Source organism: Cynocephalus volans, chromosome 3 (assembly GCF_027409185.1).
Source record: "Cynocephalus volans isolate mCynVol1 chromosome 3, mCynVol1.pri, whole genome shotgun sequence".
NCBI lineage: Eukaryota > Metazoa > Chordata > Mammalia > Dermoptera > Cynocephalidae > Cynocephalus > Cynocephalus volans.
In genome coordinates, this window is record NC_084462.1 from 175,786,935 (window position 1) to 175,799,456 (window position 12,522).

A 12,522-nucleotide genomic window follows, 5' to 3' on the forward strand; every position below is an offset into this window, starting at 1 on the left:
AAAGACAGAGCTGTGTCTGGAACATGATAGCTGTTCAACAATCACAATGGAGTGATAGCTGAATATTGCAGTGGACTTGCAGTGTTACAGGATACACTCAGCTCCTGGCTGAGGCTCCCCAAAATTGATACCAAACTCACAGTTCCGGCTGCCTGCCCCCAGACAAAAGCAAACCAATCAAAAGTCAAATGTTGGTGAAAATGGAAGTCAGCTTTTATTCAGGAATACCAATGACCTGATAAGAGATGTTAAGCTAACCCATCTCTCTGGTAAACCTGAAGTAGACTGGCCAGGCTAAAGCCATCTCCCCAGTCAACCTGAGAGAGGATGGCCAGGCTAACTCCATCTCAAAGACTCAGGTTTACTGAGGGGTTTTTAAAGAGGGGTTTGAGAGAATGGAATGTGGGAAGTGAAAAGCAGGAGAGGAGACATAAGATACAAGGGGTCCATGTCTATGAGTCAGGTACAAAGTCTCGACAAGGCCTTGGCTGGTTTCTGTTCTCATCTTTGCTGTTATCTCAGTACGCTGCAAGATTTTGATTTGCTCGGAGTAGAATCAGCTCTTCTGCAAAGTCTTCTGCATACATTTCACTTAGCAGAGCTCTGGCTGACTTGGCAGGTGCCCAAGGTCATCTTCCAGTCATTTGGCCTTGATCACTTCACAAAATTCTGCAAGTCTCAGAGAAAGATCTGTTAGCTTTGCAACGTACTGATTAACTTCTCAGTCTTGTTTTCCTATTTAGCAAGCAAGATAAGAAAGCCAGGGGATGGGAAGAAAGAGCGGAGAGAAAAAAAAATACTGTTCTTTTAAAAATCTCTTCCTCCCCTGCAGCCCAGGCAGTTTTAGGTCCCAACATGGCTTCAATCCTGCTCACTCCAACAGCATCAAATTGTCATTTAACTACTGTGCCAGTTTTAGAACAAACTCCTCCCTTCTCAACTTGCCCCAAGCAATTCCAGTAACCCAGTGTTTGGGACTTTAGAAGGAACTGTCCAGTGGAGCTGAGGTCAGAAATGCCAACTGAAAAGTCAGGGAGCAGGTGGGCCACATTCTTTTCTGCAGCATTAAAGATAAAAGTGCCTTTGAGGGTCAGGTTAAATTTGATTGTTATTCAAATCCAGCAAATATTTATTGAGCACCTACTTTTAATAAATCACATGCTAGCAACATACATGGAGACCATCTCACTTAATTCTCACGACAGAAGCATTTATTGTTGTATATTAAGGTTATAGAGGTGTAAGAAAAAAACTTCATTGAGTAGACAGGCGGGTGGGCGCTCTGCATTGCTCCCCTTACTCCTCAATCAACTCCCAAAAGTTGTGATCACAGAAGAACATTTTGAAAGTGCAGACGTGCAGACATCAGTGTTTGCATGAGTTCTTTCTTGTAGACAAGCTCACTGGGTTCTCCTGCTTTATTGTGCATTAGAATTCACCTGTCATGTTCCAGATACAAAGTCACACATTTTTACTTTAAGGGCAAAATAGGGATTTTTTTCTTTTTTTCTTTTCTAAGATGACCCGTAAGGGGATCTTAACCCTTGGCTTGGTGTTGTCAGCACCACGCTCAGCCAGTGAGCCAACCAGCTATCTCTATGTAGGATCCGAACCCGTGGCCTTGGTGTTATCAGCACCGCACTCTCCTGAGTGAGCCACGGGCCGGCCCTACAAATAGGGATTTTTTCAATAGTACCTTTGACTACACAACAATTTTCAAGATAACTTTAGAACATAACCCCCATATTGAATGTGACTCCACAGTAATTTATTTTTTTCTTTTTATCAGGCCGACTAGAAGATCAATATATAATTAGATTTATGAAAGAAAAGCTAAAATCTATGCCTTGCAGGAATCAGGGTTATATTTTGGATGGATATCCAAAGACTTATGATCAAGCAAAAGACCTATTCACTCGTAAGTTTGAGTCTTTGAGTGTTTATATTCGCAATAGTTACAACTTTATTGTTCAGAGAAATAGTCATTCAATTAAAATAAACAAAAATTTGAGAGACTTTTTTTTTTTGAGTCTTGGCTCATTTTTTATTAGGTGCACAGCCTTTTAAAAGTTTTAAAAATTTTATTTTATTGTGGTACGGACAATTAACATGAGATCTACCCTCTTAGATATTTAAGTGTCCAAACATTATTGTTGACTCTAAAGTGCTATGTTGTTCATCAGATCTCTAGAACGTATGCATCTTGCAGGATTAAAACTTAATGCCCGTTGATTACTAACCCTCCTTCCCCACTCCCCTGACCTCCAACCACCACTCTCTCATTCTGTGAATGTGACTACTCTAAGTACCTCATGTAAGTGGAGTCACATCAGGCAATATTTGTCTTTCTGTGACTGACTGACTTCACTTAGCATAATGTCCTCATTACGTTCATCATTCCTCAACCTGTTCCTCCATGTTGTCGAATGTGTCAGAATTTCCTTCTTGTTAAAGGCTGAATATATGTATGTATATACCACATTTTCTTTATTTAATCATCTGTCAACTGTCAACGGACATGTAGGTTGTGAGAGTACTTATATTTGTGTAATGCATGTCTATTTATGGCTAGTTTTCCTTAGTGGTTGCTAGTTAAGATATTTGAATTTTTTGTTGTGATCCATAATAATATGTTAATAAACATGACAACAAATGTCTTGTTTTATTAGACGAAGATGAGGAGGAGGAAGAAGAAATCAGAGGCAAAATGTTTCCTTTTGATAAATTAATTATACCCGGTAAGTTTAAGATATTTCTCCAAGATCACATTAAAAGGAATGCTGTTTCGTATTTCTTTTTGCCAAAACAATCTTTTTGAGTTTAATAGAGTATATCTTTCATTTTTTAGGGAAAAAATTGAGAAGATGTATTCAAGTACAAACTTACAAACTAGAGAGTCCACTGCTTGTAAATGTCAGGGATATTAAAGTTATGAAACGAATAGAAATCCCTTTGAGAACATTCACTTCTGCTGTTCTCCCCTTAACAAAAGCAAAAAGTAGCAAATCTGTTGATGGCTTGACAGTCACTTGGCAAGACCGCCAGGGGCTGGGTTACCACACCTCCTTCCCCACGCTGTTTTTGGTGCTTGCGATGCCATCAGCTTTTCCAGAAACGTGGATCGTGAATTGAGATTGGGAGGGAAAAAGCTTTTCGATTCATTGTTAATGCCACAACAGTTTTAATCTATCACATATTTACACAGAGGCATTCACAATGCACTCTTGAAAGCAAAGCATATTCAACTTGTTACACAACAGGATTTACTTAGTACTGAGCAGGCATTTCTTGTGACCTTCCCGTGAACTTTAAAGTTTTGTTGTTGTTTCTATGAGGTGTACTTATAGGGAATCATTCTGGGTCAGGCTCTGAGAGGAAGCAAATTTTTCACGATGGCCTTGGCCACTGATCTGGGCACCAGTGTACTCTGGTCCTGCTGTTGAAAAGGCCCGAGAATAGCAACTCTCCTTGGAAAATTTATTTCACTGAGCTGCATTTAATCTTTCATTCATTCAACAAATATGCATTGAATTTGTTCTAGAAGCTGGAGAAACAGCTGTTTTTATAGTTTTCACAGTTTACAGGTGGGTAAAATGATCCCCATCATTAAAATGATCTGTGTGTTGAATTTGATAAGCACTGACTGTGTTGTATTGAACGTAAATGTTTCATAGCTGGTGGCATTAAGTGAGAAAGCAGCTGGGTCCATAGAAACTAAATTCCAAGGAGAGTCCCCCTTTTTGTTAATTTGGCAAACCAGCCATCAAGGCATTTTGCTCATAGCCATGGCTCTCTTTGGGAGCCTGTGCATAATTGTGCTGGAACAGAGGCAAGTTGAGGATTGACTAGCAAGCTGATGACATCACAGGATCATCAGATATTTGTATCTACAATTTCTGCTGCTATTATTAAAAAGAAGGAAGGAAAAAACAAATGAAAGAAAAATAACAGACTGCACAAAACACTGATTGGTTGGGCCTCGTAGGGTGGTCTCTGGAGACACGGTGATTTGAATGCATTTATCCTCCAAGAGAGCAGCAAGAAAACCAATCTTTTTTTTTTTTTTTTTTTAAAGATGACTGGTAAGGGGATCTTAACCCAGTGAGCTAACCGGCCATCCCTATATGGGATCCAAACCGTGGCCTTGGTGTTATCAGCACCGCAGTCTCCTGAGTGAGCCACGGGCCAGCCCCCAAGAAAACCAATCTGACAGGCCTTTTGCGGCAACACGAAATCCCGGCTGGTAACCAGACAGATGTTTTGGTTAGCAATAACTGTCTGTTCACCAGCGCCCTGCTAGTTAGCTCCACAGTATTGTGCCAACTCCGAAAATTCTCCTTCTCCCTAGAATTTGTTTGTGCACTGGATGCTTCGGACGAGTTTCTGAAGGAGCGGGTGATAAACCTTCCTGAGAGCATCGTGTCGGGAACCCACTACAGCCAGGACCTATTCCTCCGGGCTCTGAGCGACTACCGGGACATCAACACTGAAGATGAGACTGTCTTCAACTATTTTGATGAAATTGAAATCCACCCGATACATATTGGTATGAAATAAACTCAAGGATAATGTGAATTTTGTTTTGTTTCATTTTGGGTGGCTGGCCGGGACAAGGATCTGGCCTGGACCTTAGCGTTATCAGCACCACTCTCTAACCCACTGGACTAAAAAGCCAGACCCAAGAATAAGGTAAATGTTGAGAGTCGGGACCTCCCAGCAAACCTGGTGTGTGTCTAAATGGGATTGTGGGGCTGATCGAAGATGGGGGGAGTATAACCATGTGCTGGGGCACAGAGAGCCACAGGATAAACAGGGCACTCCTTCTGGCAGTCATTTTACTTGGGGATTTGGTGATGGGAGGGTGTTATTATTATATGAAAACATATGGGTAGGGCCGGCCCATGGCTCACTCGGGAGAGTGCGGTGCTGATAACACCAAGGCCACGGGTTCGGATCCCATATATGGATGGCCGGTTCGCTCACTGGCTGAGCGTGGTGCTCACAACACCAAGTCAAGGGTTAAGATCCCCTTACCGGTCATCTTTTAAAAACAAAACAAAACAAAAAAAAACACATATGGGTATATTGTGAAGTCGAATGACAAAGTGGCAAATGTTTTAAAGGACACTGCAAAGAAATGTGTGTTTGCTGCCAAATGCTTTGGGCCATTCCCCTAGGTTCCTTGGGGGTGGCGTTCTGTCCCTGTAGCATTGCCAGGCACTGGTGCTCTTCATAGACCCGCCTCCCTCCTGAACTTTAGACCTGCCGGCTCACTCTCATAGCTACCCAGAAAAGCAAATAGCCTTTTATCTCATTCCTCCTTATTTCCTGTAAACACATAACTCAGAGCTTAGCACACAGCAAGCACTCAGTAAATATGATCTCACATCAACCTCATTTTTATCATCATTTCTGACTCCAGATCTGAGCTTTCATAGCTGTTTCTACTCCCCTTGACTTGGTGAGCCCCTGAAGTTTTCTTTCTGATTTTCTGGATCTTGACACTTCTTCCCAGAGTTTGAACTTTTTCCTGTTCAAGTAGGCTAGCTGAGATGATTAATTTTTATGGGTTTAAAATGTATCCCAGGGCTGGCTGGTTAGCTCACTCCATTAGAGCTCATTGCTGATAACACCAAGGTCAAGGGTTCAGATCCCAATACTGGCCAACCACCCAAAAAAAAGAAAGAAAGAAAATTTATCCTAGAATCGTTGATTCTCAGAAACAGAAAACAGAAGGAACCTTGAGGTCATCCTGCCTGGCCTCCAACAGGTGCAGGACTTTCTTCTGTGGAAACCTCTGACAGAAGTGTCCCAGTCTTTGCTGGAAAACTTCCAGAGATGGAGAGCTCATTACTTTTGAGGGGGTCCATTCCCCCATCCATCTGCTCAAGTCAGCAGTGATTGTTAGAATTCATAGACGTAAGTCCAAATCTTCCAACCCATGTCTCTCACACTCTGGTCTAATATTTGCTCATGACAAAAGAAATTCTGAACTAGGCTGGCAACTAGAAAAGGAAACCCCAGGGTGTTAATTTACTATCACAAATTTATAGTAATAAAGAATTTTCCTAGTTAGTCAGGCCTAGAATATAAGTATGTGTTGATCTCTCTCCTGGTCTTTAAAGATGTAGGAAAACTTGAAGATGCTCAGAACAGACTTGCTGTCAAACAGCTCATCAAAGAGATTGGGGAGCCTCGAAATTATGGCTTAACGGATGAAGAAAAGGCAGAAGAGGAGAGGAAGGCTGCAGAGGAGCGCCTGGCCAGGGAGGCTGCTGAGGAAGCTGAACGTGAGCACAACGAGGCTGTGGAGATGGCAGAGAGGATAGCTCGCTGGGACGCGTGGGTGAGTGTGTGCGTGTGTGCGTGTGAGTCTGTGGGGGTGGAGGCAGGGCTGGCAAAGCCACTGAGCCAGGTCCACTTCCCATCCTGCTGCAGAGAAATGTCAGGAAAATAGTCCCAGCAACTTTTTTGTGTTTTTTGTCATATGGACCATTTTGAAAAAGATATCCATGGTGTTTTGCTTAGTATTAACAACAAAAACTAGCCATTGTCAGTACTATTAATAGTACACATTTCTGGGGCTGGCCAGTTAGCTTATTTGATTAGAGTGCAGCATTATAATACCAAGGTCAGGGGTTTGGATCCCCATATAACCAGTCACCAAAAAAAAAAAAACCACACACACACACACATTTCTGTAAATTTGTAATGTTTTACTACATGTCAACCTTGTGAATTGATTTGATTTTCCTCCATTTACCCATCTAACCTGGGTGGTCAGCCTCCTTCCACCCCTCCTCATTCTCCAAATCACCAAGTCTAGTGTATAGGATATTGACTAAGAAGTTATTAATGAGATAGAAATAAAACACATGTATTTCACAGGACCAAAGTCCTTAGCATAGAAGGCCAAAGCCTCCAGTTTAGGCGGCCAAAGCCCAACCCTTTAGAAAAACCCATAGAAATGGTAAGGTTGAGAAAGACCAGAAAACTTTCACAGGACTAAAGCCTTTGATGTCGATAAGAGAACTGAAGCACAGTGTATTAGTCCGGGTTCTCCAGAGAGACAGAATCAATAGGATATGTTATAATTATATGAGAGGAATTTATTAGGGGAATTAGCTCACGTGGCTATGAAGAAAAGTCCCATGACAGGCCGTCTATAAACTGGATGCTGGTAGCGTGGCTCAGTCCAAGTCCAAAGGCCTCAGAACCAGGGAAGCTGATGGTGTCCTTGACGTAAGTCCTGGAACCCAAAGGCTGAAGAGTCTCAAGCTCTGATGCCCACGGACAGGAGAGAAGAGAGTGTCCCAGCTCCAGCGGATCAAGAGAGAGAGAGCTTCACCTCTTTCCTCTGTCTTTTGTTCTCTCTGGACCCCCAGTGGATTGGATGGTTCCCACCCACACTGAGGGTGGGTCTTTCACACCCAGGCCACTCAGACTCTCATACTAATCTCTGCTGGAAACACCCTCATGGACACACCTGAAAAGATTGCTTTATCAGATTTCTCAGCATTCCTTCATCTAACCAAGTTGACATCTAGAATTAACCTTCACACACAGAGAAAAGTGATTATCCTGGGGGCAGTTGCCCTTCATTCAGCTAAACTTAAATGATGGGAAAGTATGTAAGTTAAAATCTTCAAGGATATTCTGCTGGATTAGTTAGCACCTGCGGGACGTTGGACATCTTGCCCTAAGGTGTTTCTTTGAGTTTCGTGGGGAATTAAGCACTTTGGTGATTAATCTCATTGTTTCCTTCTATATGTCACATAGCTTAGTTTTGTGACTCCTTTTGATGGTAAATTACTTGAACTATTTAAAATTGCACATGGTTTCATGAAGATTGTCATGTAGCCAGTTTATTTATGTTTTCACTATGATTGATTAACCATCTGTTTTTCTTCTGTAACTTTCTTTCTTTACAATAAAAACTGAAGCAAAAACTGACTCGAGGCTATGCCTTGGGCTTTCCTCTCTTGAAGGAGTTTCCTTGGTGCAGTCCCTTCGGGCTTCTTACTGCTCTGAATACATGGGCTCTGAGTAATCATTTGAATCTCTGTCCCTCTGCGGGAGGTGACAGTCTAGTAAGTGGATTCTGCTTCCAAAAGTAGCACTGACTTTCGTCCACAGCTCTCCACTTCCCCTGATCAGGGTCAGAGTTTCTCACAAGAATTATGTGGTCTCAGTGGTCTCCTACCTCCCCTCCTGTCCATCTCCAGTGTGTTCTTATGCTGCTGCTAGGAGAGCCTTCTAAAATGCAGATCTACCACAGCCATTCTGTTTAAACCTCTTCACAGGCCATTCATCACCATTAGACAAAAGTCCAAACTTCTTATTGTGACACAAGGTCCTTTGTGATCTAGCTATTTCTATTATTTCCCAGTTTCAGACAATGCCCCAATGGTCTTCTTGCACCTTCCGCATGACTTCACTTGCCTCCGTTTTTCTTTTCCTGGTCACCATATATAAAATCTCAACCCTTTCCTCTCCCCACATGTCATATCTCCTTTTATACTTTTTTCATTTTCCTCTTTGTACTTATTCTATCTATAGTACTATATGAAGGAAAGTGAGCTGAGATGCTGGTATCGTTCAAGCTTTATTAAAGAAAGAAATCTGCCAGGCTGTACTCAAAATGGAGGACAGCCCAGGGCTGCCCTGAAAATGGGGGACAGCAGAAACAATGGGTATGCGAGAGTTTATATTAGCTTTTAGGCACAAAATTTATGGGGGGGGAGGGACCATTAGGTTGATGTAACTGGGTGGAGAACTGTGCTGATGCAGAAGCTGGAAAGTTGTTTCTAAATCAGGAGGCTTCTCATAAAGGGAAGGGGGGAGGGGCTTGGTGCTGGAGTGAAAGATGAGGCCGGCAGCTATTTAGTGCTGGTGCTTATTGTATGCACAATGGCGCCAGCCACGTCCAAAATCCATCACTATATATTGTATTGAATTAATTAATTGATTTCTTTTTTTGCTGGCTGGCTGGTAGGGGGATTCCAACCTGTGACCATGGTTTTGTAAAGCTGCACACTAAACAACTGAGCTAACCCACCAGCCCCCTGTAGTATATATTTTGTATATTTATCTTGTTTCTTGCCTTTTCTCTCCACAGAATTTAAGCTACATGAGGACAGGGGTCTTTGTCTATGTTGTTCACTACCGTATTTCTAATGCCCAGAACAGTGCCTGGCACGTAACAGGCATTCAACAAATATTTGTGGAATGAAGGAAGGGAAAAAGAAAGAATATCTTTATGCACACATCTTTGGGTGCTTGATTGATCTCCTTAGCATAAATTCCTAAGGTTTACTGGGTCACACAAGATGTGGTTTAAGTTTTGATACGTATCTTTTTCCTATTTTGATATCTGGGTTTGCTGTCTTGCTGAGAAAGACCACCTTTTAAACAAATAATATCAGTCGGGACTCTATCTTGTAAGTAACAGAAAAGCAAACTCAAAATGGCTTAGACATAAAGAAAACTTATGGATTCACATAATAGAAAAGTCCAGGGGTAGGGCTGGCTTCAGGTGAGGCTTGATATAGTGGCTCAAATGATGTCACAAAGGACCTGGGATCCCCTTCTCTGCTCTGCCTTCCATGGTTAGCTTCATGCTTAGGCTTCACCTGATATGCCCATCCTTAACTAATGTCCATGGCCATAAGGTGGGCTGGAATGATGAGCTTAAGTCCCACCCAAACCTAACCGCTAGGCTGAGAAGAGAAATTTCTCCAAGGAAATCCAGAATTATTATTCCTGAGACAGGGAGGGCTGTATGCTGAGCAAGGAATAGCACATGTCACTACACCAGTACCCTCCAGACTTTCTAATAACACTTCTATGATCCCTTCACTCCCCTCTTCTTTTAAAACTTTATTTCATCTGGGTAGTTAGAAATTATTGTTTTGGTGTAAGAAGTGATCAAGTTATTATTTTCTAAATTACTAGGCAGTGGTTATAACACCATTTATCTTTTCCCTGATGACTGAAAATGCCATCTTTATCATAAGGTGTTGAACATTTTTAACGTTATCTAGTTCTAATGCACTCTGGTTTAGTTGTGTGAAAGTGCTCTCTGTACATTTACCCCAACCCCAAATGTTCTGTTGTAGAATAAACAACTAGAGGAAGTGAAAAGAGAAGAAAGGGAATTACTGGAGGCTCAGTCTATTCCCCTGAGAAACTATTTAATGACCTATGTTATGCCGACTCTTATGCAGGGCCTAAATGAGTGTTGTAAGGTCAGACCGGATGATCCTGTTGATTTTCTGGTAAGAGATTTAATTTTTTAAAAAATACCAATTTGAAAATAAAATATGCTAGGTTCTTAACAGAAAACCAGTTGAGATAGAGAAACTGTGTATCTGGTTATTTGGGAAATAGCTTCTAATACATTCACAGTTTATAATAAAATTTTTATTATTCATTTGAAAATAAAACGTACTTTTATCTATGTTTTTAAATTTATTTTTTTTTAATTTTACATGTTTATGGGGTACATTTTGTTGTTTCAATAATGCATATATTGTATAATGATCTAATCCAAATAATTAGCATATATGTCACCTAAACATTTATTGGGTTTTTTTCTTTTTTAAAAAAATATTATTTCTCATCTTTCACATTTATCATTTCTTTGTGGCTATAACATTCAAGATCCTCTTTTCCGGCTATCTTGAAATATATAATACAATATCATAAGCTATTGTCACCCTAGAACACCAGAACTCATTCTTCCTATCTAACTGGAACTTTGTAACTCTGTACAGCCCACCAACCTTTCTGGCCCCCCTCCCCCTCCCTTTTCCTGCCTCTGGTAACCACTGTTCTACTCTCTATTTCTCTCTTTTTTCCCTGTCTTTTAAATTTCTTCTTTTTTATCGACCCATGATAATTGTATATATTTATGGAGTACATATACTTTTATTTTTAAATTGTATACACTAATAGCACAAACACATGACTAATAATATCTTGTAAATTGTTGACTTGTCTTTTTTTTTTCCTTTCAATTGTAGGCAGAATATCTCTTCAAGAACAATCCTGAAATGCAGTGAAGCTTTAAGGAATTTATGTCATATAGCTTTACAAAGCTAGAGATCAACCTAATGTTGTAATTTGAAAAGTTGCTTTTAAAAATGCTTTTCCAGCCTTTGGAAAATTCTCTTTTTTCTGTAAACGAATATTCTATAAAATAGAATCATATAAAAACTCTATATGGCAATGAATGACTACTTCATTAAAACTGTATTTGAAAGGTAAATTGAGGCATCTGTGTGTAAGCTGTGGGACAAATATTGATTTACTATTCTATTCTTAGGTCAGTTCTAAGTATTTTGCCTCTGCACACTAATATTTATAGTAATTTAATTTATAGCATGAAGAAAATCAGTCTATATATTATTATAACATGTAGGCTAACAAATTTACACAATGGGTCATGGCCCCAGTACTAATGGTGTTAGAAATGGAAATAAATTAGAGTGGTTTATGCTTTGTTGAGTTGCAGTAAGTCACACATGACTGGTTTCTGCAAGGCTGCTTTTGAGTTCAGGATCAGGATCCCTGCCGAGGAGTCAGAGAGAACTGTCAACTTTGTGGTAGAAAAATTCATGTAACAAGATAAATAATTCTGATATTGGTGATAATTAGAAAATTGTTGAATATTTTCAACAAACTAAATTTATAACATAGTCATAAGCTATCAATCCCTATGTCTTTTCCAGCTCTGAAAATCACGTAAAATTCCTAGAATTACCCTGAACGAGAAATTAGTTTAGGTTTATTTTAATGGCATATATATATTTCACCCCTTTAAATAATGTAATATAAATATAACTGCACTATTTTTTTCATTGTAGTAAAACACACGTAAAGTCGAATTTATTTACCATTGTGATGATTTAAAAGTGTACATATGGTTCATTGGCACTAAGTACATTCACAATGTTGTGCACTTACCACCACTGTCCAGCTCCAGAACATTTTCATCACTCCAGATAGAAACTCCGTACTCATTCAGTGGAAAATAGTCACTTCCCATTAACCCCTCTCCCCAGCTCCCAGTAACCAGTAATCTGCCCGTATGGATTTGCCTGTTCTGAATATTTCATATAAATGGAATCATACAATATGTGGCCTTTTGAGTCTGGCTTCACTTATTGATGGACATTTGGGTTGTTTCCACCTTTTGACTGCTGTGACTAGAACTGCTGTGAACAATGTGTATGAGTTCTTGTCTGACACCTGTTGTTGATTCTTTTGGGTAGATACCTAGGAGTGGAATTGCTGTCATATGGTAATTCTATGTCTAACTTATTCACAGCCAAACTGTTTTCCCACATTGACTGCTTTGGTTTACATTCCCACCAGCAGTGCAGAACTCTAATTCTCTGCGTTCTTACCAGCATTTACTATTTTCTGTGTGTGTGTGTGTGTGTGTGTGTGTTTATTTATGGTGATCCTAGTGGGTGTGAAATGATATTATATTGTGACTAAGCATCTTTTCATGTTGCT

At 40.3% G+C, this 12,522-nt stretch overlaps 1 protein-coding gene across 4 annotated transcripts in view; it reads left to right on the forward strand.

Annotated features, from left to right (window-relative positions):
- The window catches only part of AK7 (adenylate kinase 7), an 81,447-nt gene extending 70,384 nt beyond the window's left edge, over window positions 1-11,063 (forward strand). For 2 of the 4 annotated variants that reach the window (XM_063091594.1, XM_063091597.1), the window contains 6 exons: window positions 1,790-1,918; window positions 2,670-2,738; window positions 4,349-4,546; window positions 6,126-6,346; window positions 10,119-10,277; window positions 11,025-11,063. In XM_063091594.1, coding sequence (XP_062947664.1) covers window positions 1,790-1,918; window positions 2,670-2,738; window positions 4,349-4,546; window positions 6,126-6,346; window positions 10,119-10,277; window positions 11,025-11,063 — 815 coding nt within the window. The remainder of the gene's footprint in view (window positions 1-1,789; window positions 1,919-2,669; window positions 2,739-4,348; window positions 4,547-6,125; window positions 6,347-10,118; window positions 10,278-11,024) is intronic. The other 2 variants (XM_063091596.1, XM_063091598.1) reach the window with 2 other exon arrangements.
- Window positions 11,064-12,522: the final 1,459 nt, after the last annotated feature.